At 38.2% G+C, this 26928-nt stretch overlaps 1 protein-coding gene across 1 annotated transcript in view; it reads right to left on the bottom strand.

Annotated features, from left to right (window-relative positions):
- The window catches only part of LOC136033296 (uncharacterized), a 71483-nt gene extending 59293 nt beyond the window's left edge, over positions 1-12190 (bottom strand). Inside the window, exon 1 of the mRNA XM_065714065.1 lies at positions 11992-12190. Within this exon, the coding sequence (XP_065570137.1) occupies positions 11992-12047 (56 nt within the window). The 5' untranslated portion in view covers positions 12048-12190. The remainder of the gene's footprint in view (positions 1-11991) is intronic.
- Positions 12191-26928: the final 14738 nt, after the last annotated feature.

Genomic DNA, 26928 nt, shown 5'->3' with positions numbered 1-26928 from the left:
TAATCAGGCAATATCATTGGGTAAAATACAAGTTAGAATTTTAATGTGTTAAAACTTGTTGGAATTGTTTGTTCCTTAAAGTCATGATATGCAAAAAAAGAAGATCCGGTGTCAAAAAACCATCAAGATGACGTATTGCTCTTTTTTTTAGATAAATCAGACCTTTCTGGGCGTCAAGTAATAAACATATGTGTTTAAAATACTTGACCTTTGTGAATCTAGTTAACGAATTTTGATCAGATGTCTTTGAGGAGATTGCAGCTAAAAAGGATATGGGAGGGGGACTGGTTGCAATCCAGCCTTTTTTTTCAATATTCCTTCAACATACCCAGAAAGTTTAAACTTCATACCCTGAGGTTTGTACCCTAAGCTCTTCTCGACACATTGCAGATATGTCGTCTTGTAAAACTGGATGTACAAAGTACTTCTTGATCACAGCTTAGATACCAATACACAGTTATGAAAACTCCTACTTGCCCATGAGAAGCTTTTGGTACAGAGCTCTGAACTTGGCGCCTCCTCCAAGCCCGCGCTCCGACGCGTAGATCGCACTACAACATCAGAGGCGGGAACGCAATTTTGTTTTGTTGCATACAGAGCTTAGATACCAATGTTGGTTATCTAAGCTGTGCTGCCAGTTTCCTGTCTCCAGCCGCTAGCATCGCTACCGCACACTGTGTCCCAAAAATAAATCAAGTTTTCATAACTGTATGAAAACTAAATCTGAGCTGTGCTCTTGATTTAGTTGAAGAGATGCTCCTAAATATTTTCCGAACGAAGTGACGACCGACAACATTAGCCATTGTAGATATTGCTGGTATTTCCTTTTCCCAACCAATAAAGGAAATAATGTCTTTTGATTAAGTTTGGCATTTTTCTTGACATTTCCCTAAGGTTTGACCTTAATACTCCATGTTTTTTTTATTTGTAGGATCAAACATATCCACTTTTCTTGATAAAAAAAAACACCTTGTATGTTAATAATATGCAACTTGCATAACTTACAGCTCTTACACCAGGGGCTAGGGGTTGTGAACCCTGGAGGCATATTTATTTAACGTTTGATCTGTTTAAATAAAATGGTCATGTAAAAATTATCGATCAGATGTATTTGGGGAAATGGAAGTCCTTCGATCACTTTTGACTCTTAAAAAGTGCACTGGAACTTTGAATTTCCAATCAAATGAGCACCCCCCCCCCCAAGTTCATACAAAATTTTCCAAAAAATATGGTGTGTTAATAATGAGTAACTAGCTTAACTTACGGCCCTTGTTCCAGGAGCTGCTGATGGTGTTGTTAACCCCAGAGGCATGGTTATTTGACCTTTAGACTATTTTGAAAAAACACTTTTTTTTAATTTGGATCAGATGCAGTCGGGGGGGGGGGCGGTCAAGAGGGAGAGGCTGATTGTCCTCTGATTACCTTTGATTCTTCAAAAAGAATCTGATTACCTTAATTTCGATTTTTAATTTTAAACCTTAAAAAAGAATCTTTTGAATTTGAAAATAAGAACCTTAATTTTGATTGTTCTGATTACCTTTGGAATTTCAATTCCCAATCGAATGAGCCTTTTCCAAAGTTTTTACGACCATCTCTTCAATAAAATCCTTAAATTTTAACAACGGGTAAGTTGCAATAGCCTACAGTCCTTGCCCTAAGGACTGTGGGGTTTTTTGTTAATCACATTTTAGCGTTCGATAGGAAATTGAAAGTTTGAGTACCCTTTTTAAAAGTCAAAAGCGATTGACTTTCATCTGTATATTTCCAGAGTGTATGTGCCTGAGTTTGCTTGTTTGCTGTTAATGGGATAAAGTATTGCACTACTTTGAGGTTGTTTTCATATTGATTTGTACCCTCTAATAGACAATTTTACAGTTAAGTTAAATTGAGTGATATTCTCCAATCCCTAGAATAGGTTTTTCTTTTCGGACATCCTCACCAGCGCCATCTTTTTTCTTAAGTTGATCGGGGCGCCATCTATAAAGACAATTTTTCCCATATCATTAAGGTGCTGATTCTACTGGGAGCAAGCAGAAGAGGGGAAGGAACCCCCCGCAAGCGCCGTACTGTACCCGCTGGTATTCAGTTACCCGAAAATTGCGGGAAAAGGTGAGGGGGTACTTACGCTTCCCTTGTTCCTGGGTGATTTCAGTAGGCGTTCATTCAGCGCTCGACGCGTGAAGGTGTATTGTGTGCGAAAGAAAATAAAACGTTCAAGATTCTGGACTACTTTCAGCTCTCGAGCAGTGAAGTTCGTTGGTATGACACAAGAGACTATTTACGAATATATATACGCGCCTGTCCTGAATTTCGCTCAGACAAGTTTGCGATATGCCGATATTTCCCGTGACGCGGTGGTTGCTACGGGTAGTAAATTTTACGGAAAAGACATTCTGTACGCTGCGCATTGCAAACTGAACGATATTTGCGGCAACTTGGAGATGAATATGTAATGAAGGACCGCCGAGCTGGTTTGCAGAGTGATGTCTTCATGGGTGATTTATACGATGCTATCAAGAATGCAGAAAACTCAGCCAATTTCACCTATAGATTTACTATCTGGAAAATTGGCGAAGTGCCTAGAATACCGCAAGATGTGCTGACTTCTCTTTCAATTAGAGTTAACGAGTGCACAGAGAAAATAGAGGGACTAATCGATCAGTGTAAGATCTACCTTCCGTCAGGCCCTACTGTCTGGCCCCCGCTACCGAAACCAGAAAGACTTGAGAATCCTGTAGTGATAGCGAATGTGCCGGCGGAAAGCCTTGAATCATGTGCCAAACAGAAGGAATTTATCGAAAAGAACGGTGGAAAAGGACATATTCGCCGGATCACTCAACGAAAAGGTGGGTTAGTTTGCCTTTCTCGATACGGCGGATTCAGCTCAAATCCTCGCAGACATGTTGAAAGAAAAGGTCCGTGATGTCAAGGTTTCTTACCGGAAACCAAAGTTTTTAGCGGTGGCAAGATTCGTTCCTCCGGCAACCACAGAGGAAGAAATTATTGCTGCGAACTCCGAAGTTACGGAAGTCCACCGGTTCGGCACCTCTGGCACAGTGAAACTTGTATTTAAAGACTCGTTCGCGCGAGATCAGACAATTAAACGCGGAATATTTGTAGACTACACCCACTTCCGGGTTGAGGCCTATAAAGAGCTCCCCAAGAGATGTTTTAACTGTCAATCTTTCGAGCACCTCTCTAGTGCCTGCAGCAACGCTCCGAAGTGCTCTAGTGCGCCGGTGCCCACGTCGCATCACGGACGTCCCCATGCACGTCCACCACAGTTAAATGTGCTCTATGCCAGAAGGCCACAACACCCACCCCTCATACAGCATGAGATGCCCACTAGTTAGAAATGCTATGAAAAAGCCTACTACAACGAAATGACTTCTCTCTCCATCATTTGCCGAAATATCTATGGGCACAATTCAGTCAAACTAGACTACGTTAAAGAACTATGCCGTCAATTTAATGTTGTGTGCTTACAAGAACATTTACTCACCTCCGAAAATTTTGGTCTTTTCGAACAGTTGAATCAAAAAACTGTGTTCATGCATGAAGCAAAAAGGTCCTCAGTCCGCGGTCGACCTAGTGGGGGCACTGCTATCATAACGGACAGTTCGCTTGAATTTCAAAAGCTGGAATCGTGTGAGTTCTTCTCGCTGTAGATTTTCCTGGCCCCCGGGGGTTTTGTTCTGATCACGGTTTATCTACCAACAAACCTAAACACCCTCTCTCCGAAAAACGGTTCTCGGAAGCTTGTGGCCGCCTCTCGCGCTTACTTATTAGGCTGGGCAATCGAAGAGTGCTAGTCTGCGGTGACTTTCAGTGCGACTTAACGAACCCATCAAATAAGCTCTCCGAAATCTTCTTCTCAGTAATCCCAGCTGGGTATGATCTCTGTGAAAAGACTGACGCATATACGTACATCCATAATTCCGGTTCAACGACAAACATTGACCATGTGCTATGTAACTTCTCTCTAGGTGCTCCAGTCACCGTGGACTCTGAGCACACAGTAAGTGATCACCTTGGCTTGTGCTTTAAGGCTAACTTCTTCCCGTGTAGGCCGAATAAGCCCCAAATTTATGCTACCAAGACTGAGTGGAATAAAATAAACGCCGACCAGTATAAACAGACATGTGATGAGATTCTCGGAAAGATAAAAGTTCCCTTTCAGCTCTTGATGCATGGCTCGAGTGATTTGGTAGCACTAGACATTTATTGTACTGAGATTATACATGCAATGAAAACGGCTGAGCAGGCTTCTGTACCCACTCGCCGTTTTAAACCTGGAATCAGCAAGCCTGGCTGGAGTCGCTCTCCTAAAGTAAGGCAAGCCAAAGCTCGTGCTAAGTTTTGGCTGAGATTATGGCGCGATTGCGAGAGGCCTAGGTCAGGTGTAGTGTTTGAGCAGTTCCGCAACACGAAAAAAACTTATAATAAGTCTGTAAGTGATCTTAAAGCTGCCGAAGCCGAACTTGCTTCCCAAGAAGCAGCAAATAATCCTGTATCTATGTGGAAGTCTTTTAGACAGTCTAAACCAGTGACAAACCCTGCTAGTAACATACCTGAGGAGCAGTGGGTAAAACACTATAGTGAAGTTTTTGGGATCAAACATGCCCAACTAACAACCGAAAGTGATAGCGAGCTCTCACGAGCTTTTGCGTCCCTCTTGAGCCAACGGAACTATTTTACCGTCTCAATAGGCGAAGTGCTCCAGGTTATTAAGCAGCTGAGAAAGGGCAAGGCTCCCGGGCACGACGGAATTGTGACTGAACACCTCCGCTGTAGCTCACCTCTGCTCATTGAGCACTTGACGCTGCTATATCAAATGTGCCTTGATTCTGGTGCAGTCCCTAAGTCGTTTGCCCTAGGTATTGTGTCTAACGTCTTGAAGAAGGGAAAAAATCGTAACCTCTGCTCTAGCTATAGGCCTATAACAGTTTCTAGTACATTAAGCAAAGTGTTAGAGAGACTTCTGTTACCTGAGCTGTTACGCAAGTGTAAAATTGACAATCGACAATTCGGGTTCCGTCGCCACCTCGGTTGTGCATTTGCACATCGCCTCCTTACGCGTATAGTATCGAAAGCTCAGAATCAATCACGGACTCTTTTAATTTGTGCAGTAGATGTGTCCGCGGCGTTTGATTCGGTAATTCATTCAAAGTTAATTTTGAACCTGCTGCACCAAGGTGTGAACCCACATGTAGCGGCCGTCCTATGGCACTGGTATTCGAGTAGCCTTATCCGTGTTAAGTTGAGTAGTGAATTCCTGTCGAAACCGATTAAGCTTCACCGGGGACTGCGTCAAGGGTCGGTTTTAAGCCCTGTACTCTTCAATTCACTAACCTCGTCGGTAACAAAAAAGATTAACGGTGGTTTTAACACTGAATGTATGGATGTGAGCCTACTGTGCTACGCCGACGACATATTACTGGTGAGCACATCGCTTTGTAACCTTCAAGCTAATATCGATCTCCTAAGTCGAGGTTATACTAATATTGGTCTGGTTATTAACCCTGCTAAAACAGAATTTCTTGTATTTGAACCCCCGCGTGCGCCGTCTGAAGTTGCCCGTCGCGAGGCTACCCGTGTTACCGTTGCAGGGCAAGTAGTACTTCCAAGCCGCAAGTTGAAGTACCTAGGTATCACATATGGAAGCGACCTCAGAAGCTCGCGTGCTCTTTTTGTTGACCAGGTTCTGTCGGGTTTTCGGTCTGGGTATGCTAAACTTGCAGCTCTGAAGTTTAAATTTAATAAGCATATTCTTGCTAGGTTGTATCGTGCCGTCGCTCTTCCCTTTGCTCACTACATCTCACCCGTTTGGCATTGGCTATCGAATTCGGATATGTTGCGAATCCGTTCAGGCTTTTGCAAATATTTAAAGTTTCTGCTTGGTCTGCCACTTTACCTCCGTAACACTGGTCTGCTAGAAAAGTATCATATACCTGATCCTGTTGAGTTCATGCCGAATTTTGAAAAACAAGCTCTCGTGAAACACAGGGCACTATTATTTGATTTCCCAGCGACTTTTTTGCTTGATAGTTGAAGTGTGATTTGTTTGTATTTAGTGATTATTATGTTCGGTTGATTTGTTTTCGTCTTTAATTTCTCTTTTCTTTTGTTTTGCTCCGCTTCTTCATGCTTCTTTTTTATAAGCGGGTTTGTAATAAATTATTATTATTATTATTATTGGAGGCAACCAGCCCCCCAGGGACAAACACCTCCTTTGGGTAGGAGTTTTCTGAGGGGGGGGGGTTTCTAGAGGATTTTCCATGAGAAAAACATTTTTGCGTGGAGAGGAGGGGGGGCAAGACTTACATATAAATTCCTCTTTTCCATTTTCCTTAGCACTTTTGAGTTAAAATAAAAAATAACAGAACCCAAATAAAATATTCCAATTTGGAAAACCATATTTTTCACGAGGGGGTATTTTCCAGCGGAGGGCCTTTCCATGGGAGAGAGGGGGGGGTTAACGCCTAGACTCGTAGACAGTGACAGGGCAAAGGAAACCCCCATTAACAGACATAAAAAGAGAAACAAATCTGACTTTAAGAGCTTTTGACGTCCGATTTTCTTTATTTTTGTGACAACAAAACAGAGCTATTTTATTAATCATCTTGACAGTCATTTATATTGTGACTATAAAAATCAAATAATTCCAACTAAGATGAACATGTAAAGATTCTAACTTGTCTTTTACCCAATGTAAGTACGGTGGTTGAGTTGCACGAGACTTCGGTTATACGAGGGTTCATGTGGTCCGGTTGCATGGTGGTTCAGTTCCACGGTGGTCCTGTTGCATGGGGGTTCAGTTGCAAGGGGGTTTGGTTAAATAGGGTCGAGGTGCACGGGGATTGAGATGCCCGAGGGCTCAGTTAAATGGGGTTCTACTGCACGAAGGTCAAGTTCCATGGGGGTTCAGTTGCATGGTGGTTCAGCTACACGGTGGCTAACTTGACCGGTAGTTCAGCTGCACGTTGGTTCAATTGCTTGGGGTTCAGTTACATGGTGGTTCAGTTGCAACGGAACCGAGCAAAACAGAGTATGCGCAATACTGTCAAAAACGGCTTGTGTAATCGAATCGAAGCTTTCAGGGTGTATTGTGGGGGCGACGGGACCTCAAATTTTGAAATTGGGGGGAGGGGAGAAAGAGGAATCAGAAGACACTATGCATGCCCAGACTATGGAAATAGCATCTCTGCAATGACTCGGCAACGACTTTGGGAACGCAGTTGAAACTTGCGTGTAGTTTGGGGCGGGGGGACAAGTAGACTTCAAATATTGAGTTGGAAGTGGGATGAATTATTACTTCACGAATTCAACTAAATGTTTCTGCGCTATAAGCTCATGCTGTAATTGGATTTTATCCACGTATAGATAGCGGGGTAAATCAAAAGACACTACGGGGTACGTGGTAAACAAAATAGCGCATCTGCAATGTCCTTGAAAAGGCTCGGGTTATCAAGTTGAAACTCAGTGGTAGGAGGACAAAAGTAGACCTTATTTTTGACCTGGGGGGAGGTGGGGCTAAAAATGTATTTAAATCACGAAGACACTGGAAAAATAATAAGAAACATCAGAAATATATAATTAGCGTTCTCACTCAAGGGCTCCTTCCAAGGATCGCTATCGTCACAATCGTACCCCAAATTCGTATCTTGATGGGGCCAGATATAGTTCTAGGCTATATATAAAAATCAGTAAATACTTAATGCATGAACAAATGCAAATGAAACAGATTTATAAATAAAAATACTAACATTATATTCCTTTTTTATGCTCTTCAAAATATCAAGGTCGCCTTTCTGCCGATGCAGTCCCCCTGACGGTTCCGGATATGGCCCTAGGAATATACATAAAAATAGCTAAAAGAAAACGATAAAACAATCAAATTCTTACTTTATAATATTCACTATGTTTCTATTAGGGTAATCAGATTATCATGTGTTCCCTTCATTGTTATCCACATTTTTAAGTCATTTTTATGCAAAAATTCTACTGAATCACTGAGACATGCTGGATTTCACCTGGTAAAGAATACAAACAATGAATCATTTTACAAGCATGACGCATCACGAGATAAAAAAAAATTAAGATATTATTATTTAGGGCTATATCTGGGACCATTAGAGGTGGGGTAAATTGTCAAAAACGTGACTATTATATTAAGAATTAGCATAAAATAAGGAAGAAAATAGGCCTAGTAGGCTACTAGCTTAATCTCTTTGTTTTATAGGCTACTGTTTCCTTCAGAATGGCCACTCTCATCAATGGTACCCGTTTTATTTTATTTTTATGTTTTTTTCGGAAATAACAATTCGTTTTTCGATTCACTGACGATTGAGATAGACAAGAAACAGGCATGCATTTATAATCAGAATTTCATCCTAGTTCAAATGTAACACTCCACAAATTTACTTTATAACCCTTAATGGTCAAATATATACCCTGAATTGTAGCCTATATAGCCTAGGTTAGGCAATAGAATTTCCATATCTTGATAAACCGTTAAATCAATTTGTAGAAGAGCGACGTAAGGAAATGTCAGCGCACATGTACAATTTAGGGTTCATATTTGCGTATTAGGGTGGAGGGAGACGTGAAGTAAATGTGCGACGGAAATGGCAAATTGTTTTCTTAACATAATTCCTACTCAATAGCCCCTAATCTAGACCTTTACCGAAATCAATGTTATATTTGCATCTTGGATAAATTCTGATTCTATGGATATATTTGTTTCTTAGCTACCTTCCTACCTGAACTGTAAATTAATCTAAATATTTAACAAATAAAAAATCTTTCGATCAGGCCATGATTTACCAATAGGCCCACTAGGCCCAGGCTTATGGTGGCACAATGCCAGGGGGCCGAATAAATTATCATTGAGCGGTTTCTTTATGGCACTTGATATTAACCAAGTGACATATAGCGATCACAAATTCTGTCGGTCTGTCCCGGGTTTGCTACTTTAGGCACTTCCAGGTAAGCTAGGACGATGAAATTTTGGCAGGCGTATCAAGGACCGGACCATATCAAATTAGAAATAGTCGTTTTCCCAATTTGACCATCTGGGGGGAGGGAGTGGGGGCCGTTTAATTCGGAAAAAATAGAAAAACCGAAGTATTTTTAACTTCCGAACGGGTGATGGAATCTTAATGAAATTCAATATTTGGAAGGATATCGCTTCTCAGAGCTCTTATTTTAGATCCCGACCAGATCCGGTGACACTGGGGGGAGTTGGAGGGGGGAACCTAAAATCTTGGAAAACGCTTAGAGTGGAGGGATCGGGATGAAACTTGGTGGGAAAAATAAATAGAAGTCCTAGATACGTGATTGACATAACCGGAACGAATCTGCTCTGTTTGGGGGAGTTGGGGGGGAGGGTTAATTCTGAAAAATCAGAAAAGAGGTGTTTTTAACTTACGAAGGAGTGATCGTACCTTAATGAAATTTCATATTTAGAAGGACCTCGTAACTCAGATCTCTTATTTTAAATCCCGAACGGATCTAGCGTCATAGGGGGGGGGGGGAGTTGGGGGGGAACCGGAAATCTTGGAAAACACTTAAAGCGGAGAGATCAGGATGAAACTTGGTGGGAAGAATAAAAACAAGTCCAAGATACGTGACTGACATAACCGGACCGGATCCGCTCTCAAGCGAGGGTGGGGGGGGGGTAATTCGGAAGAATTAGAAAAAATGAGGTATTTGTAACTTACGAACGGGTGATCGGATCTTAATGAAATTTGTTATTTAGAAGGATCTCGTGCTTTAGAGCTCTCATTTTATATTCCGACCAGATCCGGTGACATTGGGGGGAGTTGGAGGGGGAAAGCGGAATTCTTGGAAAACGTGAAAATTGAGGTTTCTTTATCTTACGAATGGGTGATCGGATCTTAATGAAACTTGATATATAGAAGGAAAGTATGCCTCAGATGCTTCATTTTCAATTCGAATCGGATCCGGGAACATAGGGGACTGGAGGGGGGAAACGAAAATCTTGGAAACCGGAAATCTTGGAAAACGCTTAAGAGTGGAGAGATCGGGATGAAACTTGATAGGAAGAATACGCGCAAGTTATAGATACATAAATTGACATAATTGGAACGGATCCGTTCTCTTTGGGGGAGCTGGGGGGTGTTAATTTGGAAAAATTAGAAAAATTGAGGTATTTTGAACTTAAGAACGGGTGACCAAATCTTAATGAAATTCGATATTTAGAAGGAACTCATGCCTCAGAGTTCTTAACTCAATTTCCAACCAGATCTGTTGACATTGGGGGAATTGGAGGGGGAAATCGGAAATCTTGGAAAACACTTAGAGTGGAGAGATCGGGATGAAACTTGGTGGGTAGAATAAGCAAATGTCGTAGATACGTGATTGAGGTAACCGTACTGGATCCGTTCTCTTTGGGGGAGTTAGGGGGTGGGGTTCAGTGCTTTGGCGAGTTTGGTGCTTCTGGACGTGCTAGGACGATGAAAATTGGTAGACGTGCCAGGGAGCTGCACAAATTGACTTGATAAAGTCTTTTTCCCAGATTCGATCATCTAGGGGGCTGAAGGGAGATGAAAAATTAGAAAAAAATGAGGTATTTATAGCTTACGAGTGGATGATCGGATCTTAATGAATTTTGATATTTAAAAGCACCTCGTGACTCAGAGCTCTTATTTTAAATCCCGACCGGCGTTAAGCCTCTGATTTTCCTTTTAAATCAATCTATTGATTCTTAGAATTTTGCTAGAGCTCATAACATATGAGCTCTTGGCCCTTCCGGCCTCGTCACAAGTGCCATATGAGCTATTAGCTCTTGCTCTTAACAGAACCTGGCTGATGTGATTTATTGTCAAAGTACCAGGTAACCCCCACCGCCGCGTTGCCTTTTCACAGAAAAATGATTTTAAAACAACACAGAAATTCCATGGCCCATTTTAAACTGTCAGATGTCTCCCAAGAATGGCCGCTGAAAGTTCGGCTTTCTGTTCAGTGCTTCCAGTTCCCCCAAAATGATTCCCCCGAAAATCTCACAAAACAGTTGGGTCTATTAGGAAGCGTCAAAGCTTTGAATCCGGCTCTGCTTTCGAAAACAATACCAAAAAAAGGACATTTTTCATTGACAGTACCAAAACAAGATATTTTTACAAAATACAGCGGGGGCAACAAATCTAGGAGAAGGGAATAACACAACCCCCACCCAAATTGACGCGACTTCCACACCCCTCCGAAAAACCAAAAGAAAAACCCCTCTTCAAACCCTCCGTTCTGTACGGAAATGTTAGCTGACCGCTTTGAAAAAGGTTTACAAAGCGTCTTTTGGTCAATAGCACTCTTAAAAACAACAAGTTTTTGAGATTTCAAGATGTACATGTTATGGACATATTATAGAAAAACATGGACATAATTTGGCTAAAAATGACACATTTTTGGAAGCGCAGAGGACATATTCATGGACCAGAGAGTTGGGAACCCTGCCTTCCACACCACCTTTTTCTCAAAGTTAACCCATTAAAATTTTGAAATAGCCATTTTGTTCAGCATAGTCGAAAGACTTAATAACTAGCCTATGTCTTTGAGGATGACTTGCCCCCCCCCCCCCACAGTCCTATAGGGGAAGGGCAGCGAGCACCTCGAATTTTTATTATTAAAAGCGGGTATGCCAAAAAAGGTAATTATTTATTTTTTTAATTTAAAACCGAGACGGAAGAATATTTACCACCCGTGTTCATATACCAATTCAGGGTATATTTGTGCACAGTGGGGGGGGGGTAAAGTTTTTTTCCGATGCAAATAAGCAGCAAGTTTAAACTTTACCCGACCCCACTAATGTGCAAATATACACCCTGAACTGGTATATATAGGGGTGGGGGTATAGTTCATTTGTGGCAAAGGTGATTAGGCTATTCTATTGGGAAAGAGCATAAAAAATGCATCGAGTGGTACTTTATCCGTAAGTCAATTATACGAAATATTTACTAAGATTAGGCCTCTTACCTGTCATATCCTAATCCATTGCTGCCATGAGGAGAATCGACCCAATATTTATCCATAATTATTAGGAAGGTGAATACCCGTGCAGATGCGATAAAATCGAAGGAATTTGGATAAAAACAAAAGAAATCTTAAAAAAGGTCATTTCTCATCACAAAGCCGACAGAAATAATGTTTAGGAGTTGAGCATCTATTCAAGACTGAATCAACTTGTCGCCTGACGGGAACTTCCATCTTCAAAATCACGTGTAACATCTCGTGGGACAGTAAACTCTTTTTTTGTAATTATTGACATCAAATTATCTAGGTCTCAAGGGTTTGAAGAAGTTTGTGTTTCTAAAATCACAGAAAAAAAGATTATTGTAAAATCACCAGGAAAATTATAGAAATATAATAGTTTATCTTACTAGTAATATTTTAATCTATATTATTGATTTACATTATATTCTATTCCTCCATATTTTCTATATTTATTAAATCTTCAAAGAAAAGCAATAAATTATCCAATTCTGGTAAAAAAAATATTGTTGAGCCTCCTCATTCGTCGAAGAAAGTTTAGCAGGGGTTTCCCATTATTTGTTAAAAATCAATTACTTTAAAATAAATTATTAAGAGAAAAATATCTTTCATTACAGAAAATAAAATTCAGAAATTAATCAATCACAGAATTAAGACCAGACTCGGTATTGGATTGTTCGACATCCTTGTGATTTCTGCAGGACGTCACGTATGGTTTGTCGTGGCTGTACGCGAATTTCTGCCCTGGATCGATTCTTCAAACCTCCTTCCAGCCTCTGGGCCTGCCTTTGTATTTACAGTTTCCAAGCAAAAAACTAGCTCATTGCCCTTTTTAACTTTAAATCTGCTCGATTTTAAATTGAGGGAAAAATTTTCTCCCATGGAGCAGGCCCTTCTAGATATAAGGGACCAAGTAATGTACAAGAATAAGTAGGACTAATCCTTTGTTAAGAGGCCGAGGTTATTAGCGTGATTATGTTTGAAAAACGAGGCGTTTACGACTGAAAAATAATTTACAATAAGCCAACGGGAAGTTACTGTGCAAACACGTGTATTATCTCCTGAAAATATTTCTAACTTAATTTGATTTTATTTATCAAGGTAAACAAATTTATTATATTTATATTTTTAGTTGAAAAAAGGTTATACCCTTACAATAGAAAAAAAAAAACATTATTAACTATATAAGAGAAAACCCGAGTTAGAACCACGCTATTGTCCTAGCGTTTCCGCGCAGATTTTCAATCACGAATAAATAATTTCTAGGAAATCCTGTCGAGGTGCACTCAAGGAGGCTGATCGAGAAGTTACCCCATTGGAAGACGAAATTTCTTTAAGTAGGACATATTTTAAGCAAATTCGAAAAGTATGTCGTTTATTGCAAATAGACTTTTTTCAAAAAAAGGCTTACCTACTTTAAAAGTTTTGTGGGCTTGCACTCACCCCTTTCTCATCACAGGAAAGATTCCTACGGGCGCCATTAGGCCCGAAACCTGTCATAACAGCAGTATAAATTAAAATGATTACATTTATCGAAAGTAACTTTATTCTGAATTATTACAGGGCAATTTTCAAATTACTGATTTTAGTCAACAAAAAGGATAATTTTCATAAACCATGAAATATATTCAGATGTTTTTGGGTAGTATCTTAAAGTTGACTGCTTTCTTTTTAACTTAACACTCGTGAGACATTTGCTATCTTATTGCAAAATAAAAATCACGTGACTAATCACGTGAAAAACAATTATTTTTCTTTAGCATAGTCAAACTGAAATTTTCAGGGATTTCTGCAGTAGGATGTATAAAGATTGAATGCAAACGCGAAATACAGAATTAATATATAAAAACTTACTAAGAAATTATATAAGAACAAGAGCTAAGAGCTCATATGGCACTTGTGACGAGGCGAGAAGAGCTAAGAGCCAAGAGATCATATGGTATGAGCTCTAACAAAATTCTATGAATCAATAGATTGATTTAAAAAGGAAAATAAGAGGCTTAATGCCGGTCAAGATTTAAAATAAGAGCTCTGAGTCACAAAGTCCTTCTAAATATCAAAATTCATCAAGATCCGATCACCCACTCGTAAGTTATAAATACCTAATTTTTTCTAATTTTTCCTCTCCCTTTTGCCCCCCCCCCAGATGGTCGAATCTGGGAAAACGACTTTATCAAGTCAAGTTGTGCAGCTCCCTGACATGCCTACAAATTTTCATCGCCCTAGCACGTCCAGAAGCACCGAACTCGCCAAATCACTGAACACCTCCCCCCAACTCCCCCAAAGAGAGCGAATCCAGTACGATTCTGTCAATCACGTATCAAGGACATTTGTTTATTCTATCCACCAAGCTTCATCCCGATTCCTCCACTCCAAGTGTTTTTCCAAGATTTCCCCCTCCAACTCCCCCCAATGTCAAAAGATCTGGTCGGGATTTGAAATAAGAGCTCTGAGACATGAATTCCTTCTACAAATCAAATTTCATCACGATCCGATCATCTATTCGTAAGATATAAATACCCCAATTTTCATGTCTTCCAAGAATTCCGGTTTCCCCCTCCAACTCCCCCGAATGTCACAGGATCTGGTCGGAATTTGAAATTAAAACTTTAAAGCACAAGATCCTTCTAAATATCAAATTTCATTAAGATCTGGTCACCCTTTCGTAAGTTACAAATACCTCAATTTTCAAAATTACCCCCCCCCCCAAATTCCACCAAAGAGAGCAGATCCGGTCCAGTTATGACAGTCACGTATCTTAGACAGGTTTCTATTCTTCCCATCCAGTTTCATCCTGATCTCACCGCTTTAAGTATTTTCTAAGATTTCCGGTCCCCCCAACTGTCCCCCCCCCCAATTACGCTTGATCCGGTTGAGATTTAAAATAAGATATCTGAGTTACGAGGTCCTTCTAAATATGAAGTTTCATGAAGATCCGATCACTCCTTCGTAAGTTAAAAATACGTAATTTTTTCTTATTTTTCAGAATTACCCCCCCCCCCCCGCAATTGATCGGATCCGTTCCAATTATGTAAATCACGTATGCAAAACTTCTGCTTATTTTTCCAACCAAGTTTCATCCCAATCCCTCCATTCTAAGCGTTTTCCAGCATTTTAGGTTTCCCCACCCCAAACTTCCCCCAATGTCACCAGATCCGGTCAGGATTTAAAATAAGAGCTTTGAGACACGATATCCTTCTAAATATCAAATTTCATGGAGATTCAATCACCCGTTCGTAAGTTAAATATACCTCATTTTTTCTAATTTTTCAGAATTAACCCCCCCCCCCAACTACCCCAAAGAGAGCGGATCCGTTCTGGTTATGTCAATCATGTATCTAGGACTCGTGTTTTTTTTTCCACCAAGTTTCATCCCGATCCCTCCACTCTAAGTGTTTTCCAAGTTTTAGGTTTCCCCCTCCCAACTCCCCCCCAATGTCACCAGATCCGGTCGGGTTTAAAATAAGAGCTCTGAGCCACGATATCCTTCTAAATATCAAATTTCATTGATATCCGATCACCCGTTCGTAAGTTGAAAATACCTCATTTTTTTAATTTTTCAGAAATACCCCCCCCCCAACTACCCCAAAGAGAGTGGATCCGTTCTGTTTATGTCAATCATCTATCTAGGACTTGTGTTTATTTTTCCCATCATGTTTCATCCCGATTCGTCCACTCTAAGTGTTTTCCAAGTTTTAGGTTTCCCCCTCCCAACTCCCCGCCCCCGTCACCAGATCCGGTCGGGATTTAAAATAAGAGCTCCAAGACACGATATCCTTCTAAACATCAAATTTCATTGAGATCCGATCACCCGTTCGTAAGTTGAAAATACCTCTTTTTTTCTAATTTTTAAGAATTACCCCCCCCCCCCCAACTACCCCAAAGAGAGCAAATCAGTTCCAATTATGTCAATCATATATCTGGGACCTGTGCTTATTTTTTCCATCAAGTTTCATCCCGATCCCTCCGCTCTAAGTGTTTTCCAAGATTTTAGGCTTCCCCCACCTCCAACTCCCCCCAGTGTCATCAAATCCGGTCGCGATTTAAAATAAGAGCTCTGAGACACAATATCATTCCAAACATCAAATTTCATTAAGATCCAATCACCCACTCATAAGTTAAAAATCCTTCATTTTTTCAATTTTTTCCGAATTAACCGGCCCCCCACTCCCTCCCCCCACATGGTCAAATCGGGAAAACGACTATTTTTAATTTAATCTGGTCCGGTCCCTGATATGCTTGCCAAATTTCATCGTCCTAGCTTACCTGGAAGTGCCTAAAGTAGCAAAGCCGGGACTTTAGGTTTTCCCCCTCCAACTCCCCCCAATGTCATCAGATCCGGTCGGGATTTAAAATAAGAGCTCTGAGACACAATATCATTCCAAACATCAACTTTCATTAAGATCCAATCACCCGCTCATAAGTTAAAAATACTTAATTTTTTCTACTTTTTGCGAATTAACCAGCCCCCCACTCCCCCCCAGATGGTCAAATCGGGAAAACGACTATTTCTAATTTAATCTGGTCCGGTCCCTGATACGCTTGCCAAATTTCATCGTCCTAGCTTACCTGGAAGTGCCTAAAGTAGCAAAACCGGGATATACAGACAGACCGACAGACAGACAGACCGACAGACAGACAGACAGACAGACCGACAGAATTGGCGATTGCTATATGTCACTTGGTTAATACCAAGTGCCATAAAAACACGTAGAAAACCGACACAACAAAATATGACTAGGAGCGCAAAAGTCCTTAAGTAGCTTGCAGAAAACAAAGACTAATTTAAAATAATTTCAAAAGTCCTTAGCCGGCCATGAACTCATTACAGTTTAATATACGATGTTAGTTCTTCAAAAATTCAAGGAGAGTAGATTTTCTTCTACTTCTTCAGAATTCTGCGAAAATAGGCAAATATAACGAGTTAGTTCATTTGATTTGCAGATATATGCTGCGTAAGCGGCGTAACAATAACTTTTTCTCGTTAAAAAACGTAAAATTAATAAACAAATTTTGTTTTAATTATTCATGTACGGTGAGCCAAATTCAAAACCTACATAAAATCGAAAACGTTCAGAAATTAAATAAAAAACAAGCTTTTTTTTAACTGAATGTATGGAGCGATATTAAAATTTAAAACGAACAGAAGTTATTCTGTACATGAAAGGGCACTGTCCCCTTCCTCAATGCCTCGCTCTTTACGCTAAAGTTTGACTCTTTGTCACAAATCTACTTTTTAAAACAATAAAATCTAACCATATCGTAAATTAATAATTAAAACGAAATTTGCATATTAATTTTACTTTTTTTAAACTAATAATAACCTTATAATAACCTAAGCTTGATTTTTGTTTCAGATGTTTAAGAACAATTCCTGAATTAAAAAGACTATTTAATTTGAATAATATCCTCTTCTAAAGGTTAAAAAAGAAACTTTAGCGAAAGAGCGAGCTACTAAGGAGATGCAACCATCTCAAATGCGCAATATTTTCTTTTCGTTTTAAGCTTTAATGTTGCTTCTTTCTTTCAGTTGGAAAAAAATGTTTTTTTTTATTTAATAACAACTACGAGCCAAACACTTACAATGTCTTTAGTTTATTATCACATAAAAATCATAGTTATGAAGCTACTTAAGGCAAAATTAAATGCTAAGATTGAAAGGAAAATAACACAAACAAGTTATTGCTTATATCGGCCTTTATTTTACAAAATTCGAACTTTAGCATAAAGAGAGAGGTATTGACGAGGGGGTGAACTGCCTCATATGTGTAATACGAGGGGTTTCACCCCTAGTCAATACCTTGCACTTTACGCTAAAGTTCGAATTTTGTTCCAATTCTTTAAGAATGACCCCTGAATCACAAAGGCCGTTTAATTAAAAATAACTAGCTCTTTTAAAATTACTGAAAATACTTTAGCATAAACAGAGAGGTAGTGACGAAGGGACGAACCCCCTGATATGCGCAATAACCTCCGCTCGTTTTAAGTTTTAATGTTGCTCCTTACTTTCAGTTGAAAAAACTTTTTTTTTTAAATTTAATTTCTGATTGTTTTTTAAATAATGCTGGGATATCCAGTGCCCCCTTCACAGAAATTGTCTTTCCCCGTGAAAAATTCCTCCATGGAAAGATCATCCCACGTAGCCCTATCCCACCACCCCTACCAAAAAAATCCCCCCCTGAAAACGTCCCAATAACAATTTCCCAATAACAGATACCAAATGTAAGCAATGGGCAAAGTTCATAACTTGCAGCCCTTCTCCCAGGAACTGTGGGGGATCAAGTAGTCCTTAAAGACATAGTTATTTGATATTTCGACTATGCTGAGCAAAATGGCTATCTCAAAATTTTGATCCGGTGACTTTGGGAGAAAATGATCGTTGGAGGGGGCCTACTTGCCCTCCACATATTTCGGTCACTTAAAAGGGCACTAGAACTTTTAATTTTGTTCGAACGAGCCCTCTTACCAAATTCTAGGATATCTCGTTCAATACGATCACCCCTGGGAAAAAAACAAATAACACGCATCCGTGATCTTTCTTCTAGCAAAAAATCAAAATTCCACATTTGTGCAGATAGGAGCATGAAACCTCTACAGTATGGTTCTCTGATACGCTGAATCTGATGGTGTGATTTTATTAAGACTCTACGACTTTTAGGGGGTGTTTCCCCCCTTTTTTTCAAAAACAAAGCAAATTTTCCAAGGCTCGAAACTTCTGATGGGTAGGACTAAACTTGATTAAACTTATATATTACAATCAGCAAAAAAATCTGATACTTTTGATGCATCTATGGGTATCAAAATTCCGTTTTTAGAGCTTCGGTTACTATTGAGCCTGGTCGCTCCTTACTTGCCGTTTGTTACCACGAACTGTTTTATAAGTTTCAATTTACTTCTTTCCTTCTATAAGTTTTATTTTTAAGTTAATTTTTGCTCGTTTTTAGGATTTAAAAATACACACACAATAAACTTTACAAAAAGATCTTTCTCTAACTAACTTGTGCTTTACGGACAAGAATTGGGAAATTTCAATAGCTTCACCTATCTTGGCTCAGTAATAGACCCTCGTGGAGGCTGTGACCTTGACGTATAAAACAGAATCAACAAAACCCAAGCCAACTTCTCACAACTCCACCGCCATTTGTGGAACCGGCGAGAGATCAGCACGAAGACAAAAATTTCTGTATATAAAGCTGCTGTTACATATGTCCCATTCTGCGCAGTCGCAACTTGGCCACTGAAGGCGCTTCATCTCCACGGTTTGCAAGTCTTTGACCACCGCTGTCTACGAAAAATCCTGAAGATTCGATACCACGACAGAATCTCAAATGTTGATGTGCGCCACAACTGCTGTAAAATCGAACCCACCGCCACAATTGCCAGACAGCAGAGAAGACTGCGTTGGCTTGTTCAGGTGCTCAAAAGACCCAATGACGGCACCATAAAGCAAGTGCTTTTAGCTGCCCCGTTGCCAGAATGGCGCAGGCGACCTGGCGGTAAATTGAAGAATTGGTGGGTAACTGCCAAAAACGACCTCAATCCCATTGACGGATTTTGAAGATCTGGCAGAAAGTGGGAGAGCTGCTGACTCCGGTTTGCTGAAGAGCTGGCACAATAAACGCGACAAATGGGAGTCAACCATATGTAGTCTTCTAGATGCCGGGTGAGGCGTCCTTGTCTGGTCCCGCTACAAGTACAAGTAAGCAAGTAACCACTATAATGCGTAATTATTGAAATTACAATAAATAAGCGAGTCAAACACAAAACGAGCAAAAATTAACACGAGTAGGGTTGTCAGACCCCCATGCATTCTCATTACCAGAAGGTAATTTACACTTTACTGAAAACAAAATACTTAAAAATATTTTAACATTTTTGACTATAATAAAAAAAATATATATTAAGACTTTAAGAAATAAATATCAGCATATGTGGTTCTAGGCGTTTACCCCGCTGAAAATTTCCCCGCAGAAAATACTCTCTCGGAAAATACCTAACCTAACCAATCCAAGATACCAAATCTATATATTAAATACTTAATTTAAAATATACCTATGTAATAGTTTGTCTCACAGTGCCTAAGCTAATTGTCTGCGAATGCAGACAGACAAATCGGTTTTACGAAAACATATCAGATTAAACTTCTTGAGTGGGATCACTAGAATTCATAATTAGGCCTACCGTAGGCTAATTTCTGTTCGTTTTTGAGTTTCATTTATTTATTGACAGTAATTTGTGGTAGTTTTTGTGCTTGGAAGATTATTTGACTTCATTTCTGTTCATTTTTGGTTTAATGGAGCTCTTTGCTTTATTTGAAAGGCTTTTGTTTGTGTGTAAAAAGTTTTTTTTTTTTATTTATCCTTTAAAAGCTTATTCGGGCACCCGTGACTAGGCGACACAAAATATTCGACGTTTCAAACTATAAGAATCCAAACCTTCATCCGTGACCTATCAAAACTAAAAAGTTACAATTCCTTTGTTAAGCCTATGCTAATTAAGGCAAGAAATACTAACTAATCAATTTTATCGCTTTCTGTCGTAAATTGAGCCTATTCAAGTCTGGTTTTGCTGACTTGGCTATTGCGTATCTCGAAATCCAGTTTTTAGTCCACGTTTCTATTGATTAGTCACGTGCTGACTAGCGCTGTTCAAATCACGTTGAAAAGAGCATTTTATTCATGGGTAAACTGAAGAAAGAAACTTATATCTTGTAGATAATTCTTATTATTAGACAAATATATAACAAAATTTTAGATGAAAACCAAGCTTTCTAAAAAGAATCAAAATTTCAGTCAGAATTCAGGGATGACGTTAAAACTCTATTGGTTGAAGTTCACAGGTGAATAGCTTCCATTTTTTGGTGAGTTGAGTCTGCCATATTGGGTTTAACTTTATCCTAGTGTGCTGAAAGTTAATACTTTTGTATCCTGTAGAATTCTTTCAAGTGCTTCGTGCGGGGTCTAACTCCCCCCCCCCCAAACAGACCTCTGCTGGTAGTTTTGGTCCCCAAATCCCGAAGATTTTTGCATTTTTTAAATTAGTTTATATATATATATATATATATATATATATATATATATATATATATATATATATATATATATATATATATATATATATATATATATATATATATATATATATATATATATATATATATATATATATATAAACGAGCAATAATCGTGTATTTATGTATTTTTTTATGTATTTTTTTCTCGAAAACGACTCCCCTTTTTTTCAGGAAAATTGGTATCTTGGGATATTCTCGCATAAAAAAAAAAAATAAATAAATAAAAAAAAAAAAAAAAAACTACCTAGATAGGTATGAAGTCTGAGAAAATTTGTTAAGAGACTTACTTTTGATTTTTGCAAGTGACGTTATGTACTATATTAGAACATCATATAAGCATTTCTTATGATCTATATATATAAGAATAAGTTGTCTGTGTGTCTGTGTGTCGAGTGACGTCATGTTTGTGTGTCGACTGACTTCATGTTTGTCGACTGACGAAATTACAGACCGGGACATCGGGACACAAATGACGACCGGGACACCGGGACATAGGGGTGTCGAGGGTTTGCATATGACGTCTGAAAAATAAACAAGAAAAAGAAAACAAACTAAAATGTAAAAACTGGGAATTGCATAAATATTTCGAAATATTTTGACAATAGATTAAAATAATTCGAAAACCTTAAAACAGATACAGAAACAGATAAACAGATACACAATTTTGAGGTTTATTATAAATTGTTGAGCTTTAGCAAGCTTGGCACGTGAAGAGGAATTTTTAGTATAGATCTTAAAATCTATATATATAAAAATAAGTTGTCTGTGTGTCTGTGTGTCGAGTGACGTCATGTTTGTGTGTCGACTGACGTCATGTTTGTCGACTGACGAAATTACAGACCGGGACATCGGGACGCAAATGACGACCGGGACACCGGGACATAGGGGTGTTGAGGGTTTGCATATGATGTCTGAAAAATAAAGAAGAAAAAGAAAACAAATTAAAATGTAAAAACTGGGAATTGCATAAATATTTTGAAATATTTTGACAATAGATTAAAGTAATTCGAAAACCTTAAAACAGATACAGATACAGATAAACAGATACACAATTTTGAGGTTTATTATACATTGTTGAGCTTTAGCAAGCTTGGCACGTGAAGAGGAATTTTTAGTATAGATCTTAAAATGACAGAAGAAACAGCCGAGGAAGCTGCTCAAATAGTTAATTTAAAGAGAAATTTTAGTGTAAATCCTACAATGGCAGAAGAAACAGCCGAGGAATCTGCTCAAAGGGTTAATGCCAAAAGGCTTGCGGCTAAAGAACGCAAAACCGCGTAGTTAGATGAAAATCCACCTGGACAGCGAGAGTCAAAACGTATCAAAACTGAAAATGATAGCGATGATGATTGGGTTTGGGATTTTGACTTGGATAAGGATATCAATGCCTACCAGATTTTAGTTAAAAAAAAGAAAGGTTTGGCGATATGTATTTCATACTGACGCAAAAAAATAAAGAAGAAAAAGAAAACTGAAAAAAGAAAAAAGGTAAAAACTGAAAAAACTAAAAAGAAAAAAACTAAAAAAAAACAACTAAAAAATAAAAAAGATTAAAAAAGAAAAAACCTAAAAAGAAAAACGTAAAAAAATAAAAAACAAAAAAGGTAAAAAACTAAGAAGAAAAAAACTAAAAAAAGCTAAAAAACTAAAAAAAAAGAAAAAACTAATAAAAAACTGGGAATTGCACAAATATTTCAATATATTTTGACAATAGATTAAAGTAATTCGAAAACCTTAAAACAGATACCCAATATTCTGAGGTTTATTATAAATTGTTGGAGCTTTAGCATGCTTGGCACGTAAAGATTTTTCCAAGTGTCAATGTTAGAATTAACATTGACAAATTGAAGAAAACAAATCAATAAAAAGAAGAAACTAAAAAAAAAAGAAAAACTAAAAAAGAAAAAAAACTATGAAAAGAAAAACTAAAAAAGAAAAAAAACTAAAAAAGAAACTGTATCTATATGTATAAAAATAAGTTGTATATATGCATGTTTGTTTGTTTGTGGGTTTGCATTTGAGGTCATTATAAGTATATAAGGCTTTGTTAATGACGTAATTATAAGATGACACTACAGACCGCGACACCGGGACACAAATGACGACCGGGACACAGGGAATATAAATGACGACAGGGACACTCAAAGAGAAATTACAGACCGGGACACCAGGACACAAATAACGACCGGGACACCGGGACAGAGGGAATATAAATGACGACCGGGACACTCAAAGAGAAATTACAGACTGGGATACCGGGACACAAATGACGACCGGGACACAGGGAATATAAATGACGACCAGGACACAGGGACACAACTACAAAGGGGACGCCGGGGGCACAGGGGGATATATAAATGACGACGGGGACACAGGGAATGTTCGATTAACAATCACCATCAACAAAGCTCAAGGGCAATCGTTAGAAAGCTCAAGGGCAATGCGGTATAGATCTGAATACGGATTGTTTTCCCATGTACAATTATTATGTTGCATGTTCAAGAGTTGGTAAACCTGACAATCTATTTATATGGACAGACAATGGGACAGCAAAGAATGTTGTATATTCGCAAGTTTTACGCAAGTTATATATATTCACAGGTGGGACAGAGGGACACAACTAATATGGCGCCTTACGACTTACGCGCGCGGGGGGGCTTGGGGGGCTAGTATCATATAAGTACGCGGGAGCTAGTATCATATAAGTAGGAGTTTCCAATGCATCAGTTATTTATATAATATAATGTCTATTGGAAGGCCCAAAAAGCGAAAATTTGCAATTGCAGTAACTGTAAATGATGATTCTTTGGAGCCAACACCTGAACTATCAAACGTGATAAGATGCGAAAATCGACAACTTGAACCATCAACTGCGACAACACCAATATGGGCAGCTAAAGCAAAGGCCATTGCTAAATTGTCTGAAGTAATCAAAGTCCAAAAACGTGTCAAAAATGAAAAATATCGTTACCGAATTTCATTTCTTATAAGTATAAGCAATGTCTTTTTAAGACATGTAAAAAAAATTATTTTTTTAAAAGTTCATTTCAGTTATTATGTAAACTGCAAAAAATATTTACAGTGCCTGAGCAATAATTTTAATCTCTTTATTCAAACTAGAAAAATACCTGAAAATTTTAAAATTAGTTTATTCTTGTTTAATGAAATCAACACGCTACGCGATTAAGCTTGTAGGTTGGATTGCATCCAGTCATATAATGTCAGTAGAAAGGCCCAAAAAACAAAAATTTGCAACTATTACAAGTAATGGTTTTCTATTTCGACAAGGGATTATGACAAGTCAAAAACCTTAAAAAAGAAAACCAGAAGTTTCAAGCTCAGTTCATATCGTTGTTAAAAATCAGACTAGCATCAGTAGTAAATATTTTTGAACAGCCTACAGTATCAAAAGAAATTAAATTGCAGAAAGAGCAAAAAACTGGTAATTTCAGAAATATTTGTATACTTTTTAACAAGGTTTACAAAGGTTTCAATATTGGGAGTGGGTCTTACTTAATTCTAGATGCCCGAAAAGACTAAGGGCATTAAAGTTAAACTTTCAGAGCGTGCCGAAGGGAGTGTTGACCTAAATCAAAAGACACTATGTGCAACTCAATGTTGTCAAAAGTATCTATAGTTTCTCAGGAACGGCTAAGGGTATTCAGTTAAAACTTTCAGGGAAAGGTGAGGGGTATTTTGAACTAAATAAAAGACCTATGGGCATCCAGGTTTTCAAAAAGGCGTATCAACTATGTCTCAGGAAATAGTAAGGGTATTTAAGTTGAAACTTTCAGGGAATTGTGAGTGGAATGTTGGACTAAATCTGACTGAGGATGACGGTGAACTAGATAAAAAAGACACTACACTAATTCAGATTGTCTAAAGGACGTAACTGAAGTATCTCAAGTACGGCTAAGGGTGTAAATTACCGGCTTAAGAATCCAAATGAAGCCTTAAGGGAATATTGGACGACCATTTAGAGCTTAAACTCGACTTGCAGGGACCAAAATGTCTTTTGACAATCAATTTTGAAGATAAATGTGGTTGCAGTGACTCTTAGTGCATTCTTCTTATGATGACCTGCTTAGAACTAAATGCCATGAAGACACCTCCATTAAAGTTTAATACCAAGGGACCCTCAGCTAGGAAACAATCTGAGTACGTTGATCCGATTCCAGTCCAATCTTTGGTCCAATTCAATTTTTACTTTTCATCAACAAATCAAATCTGTTTTAAATAAACCAGCTCAGAGTGTATTCATTTAAAAAAAACAAGCAGTTATAGCAAAATATAATACAATAGGGTTCTTATTATAAAGTGGTCGATAAATTTTCGTCTATATTCCAGGCTAAATAACAGAATGAAGGTCAGGATGGTTTTAGCCCTATAGAAGGCCAAAATCTTTAAGATTTTAAATCCTTTTATTTAAACAATATCCCCTTTCCATCCATATAAAATTCTACTGTAAAATTGTTACTAAATGTTTTTCAAAATTGTATCCAAAATACAATTGGCAAGCCAAAATCTTAATTCTTAGGCGCGCCAAAGGTTAGGCGTGCCAAAATTATATCATCCCAAGACAAATTTATATTTCTCTCTAAAGTGCTGAAATCTAACAACATTATGATAATTTTATCTTAATTCTAATCAAAGTTTACAAATAAAATTGATGCTAGTATATGCCCTCCCTCTCAAAACCGCTAATTTTATTCATTTTTATTTTTCGTTCTTACAATTATAAAAGAAAATGTTTTAAATATACTTAATTTTCAGTAAAGGACAAAGACTCACCCCTATGAGCTTCATTTTCTTTTCGACTCTAATCTTAAACACCAATAGTAACTCATCCTAGCAAAGACCCCTGACACGTCTATCGATATGCACTGTCTATCCTTAGCGTCTACATACCCCATAAATGTTTACACTTTATTTAGAGTATAACTTCATCTATTGAATAGTAATTAGAATTATTTCCAGTTTCGGGCATAATAAATGTGTGCACCCTCATATCCAGCCCTCTACTCCCTCCTTAGAGTTTTATCCTTTTTTCCCCCTTACCAATTCTTTAATCACTTTATATGTATTTCATATTTCTTAGGACTTTAATTCCATTTGGAGCACTAATGAGGAATAATGCTGCTAGCAAGACCGAATGAGGTTAACTCAGCAACTGAAAATACCATCTGGCCAAAGAAAACAATTCACTAAACACATCTCAAGCTAGTTAAAAGGTACAAAACGTGAAATTAACACACCAAAATTCATGAAAGAACTCAGTTTGGCGAAAACGAACATATTTAATCTTGCACAGAATACTCGAAATATGCAACCCAAACCCACCCATCATCATACAAGAAATGCCGATATCCTGTTCATGCCCTACACCACAAAACAATAAAATAAACACAAATCTAAAAAGGAAATTGTCACAGGATACTTAAAAGGCACCTCCTCACAAACCACCAAGTCAACCAAGAACAAGGCCAAATGTACGTCTTAACGCGCAAAAATAAGAATACGAATCCATACAAATTGAAACAATTTGACCTAGCCAAACCAAAAGAAGAAAATCATCATCAACTCCTTCAAACAGGTAAATAAATACGCAAAAACTATATGACAAGACAACCTATATGTATAATGTCAAGAGCACGCAACCTCACTCTTCAACAAATATGAAAGAAACAAAATATAAGAAATTCAACCCACTCAACTCAGCGAAACTTAACACGGACAATATGAAAAACAGCTGAAAATCAAGAGAAATTGCCCACAACAGACAAAATATCCTAGAAAAAATCAAATGATAAATAATCCAGCGAAACTTCAAGAAAGAAACTCAAGAAGCA

This window comes from Artemia franciscana, chromosome 11, assembly GCF_032884065.1.
Source record: "Artemia franciscana chromosome 11, ASM3288406v1, whole genome shotgun sequence".
NCBI lineage: Eukaryota > Metazoa > Arthropoda > Branchiopoda > Anostraca > Artemiidae > Artemia > Artemia franciscana.
Note: the sequence above shows the minus strand (reverse complement) of the source record. Positions and strands in the feature narration are given on the sequence as shown.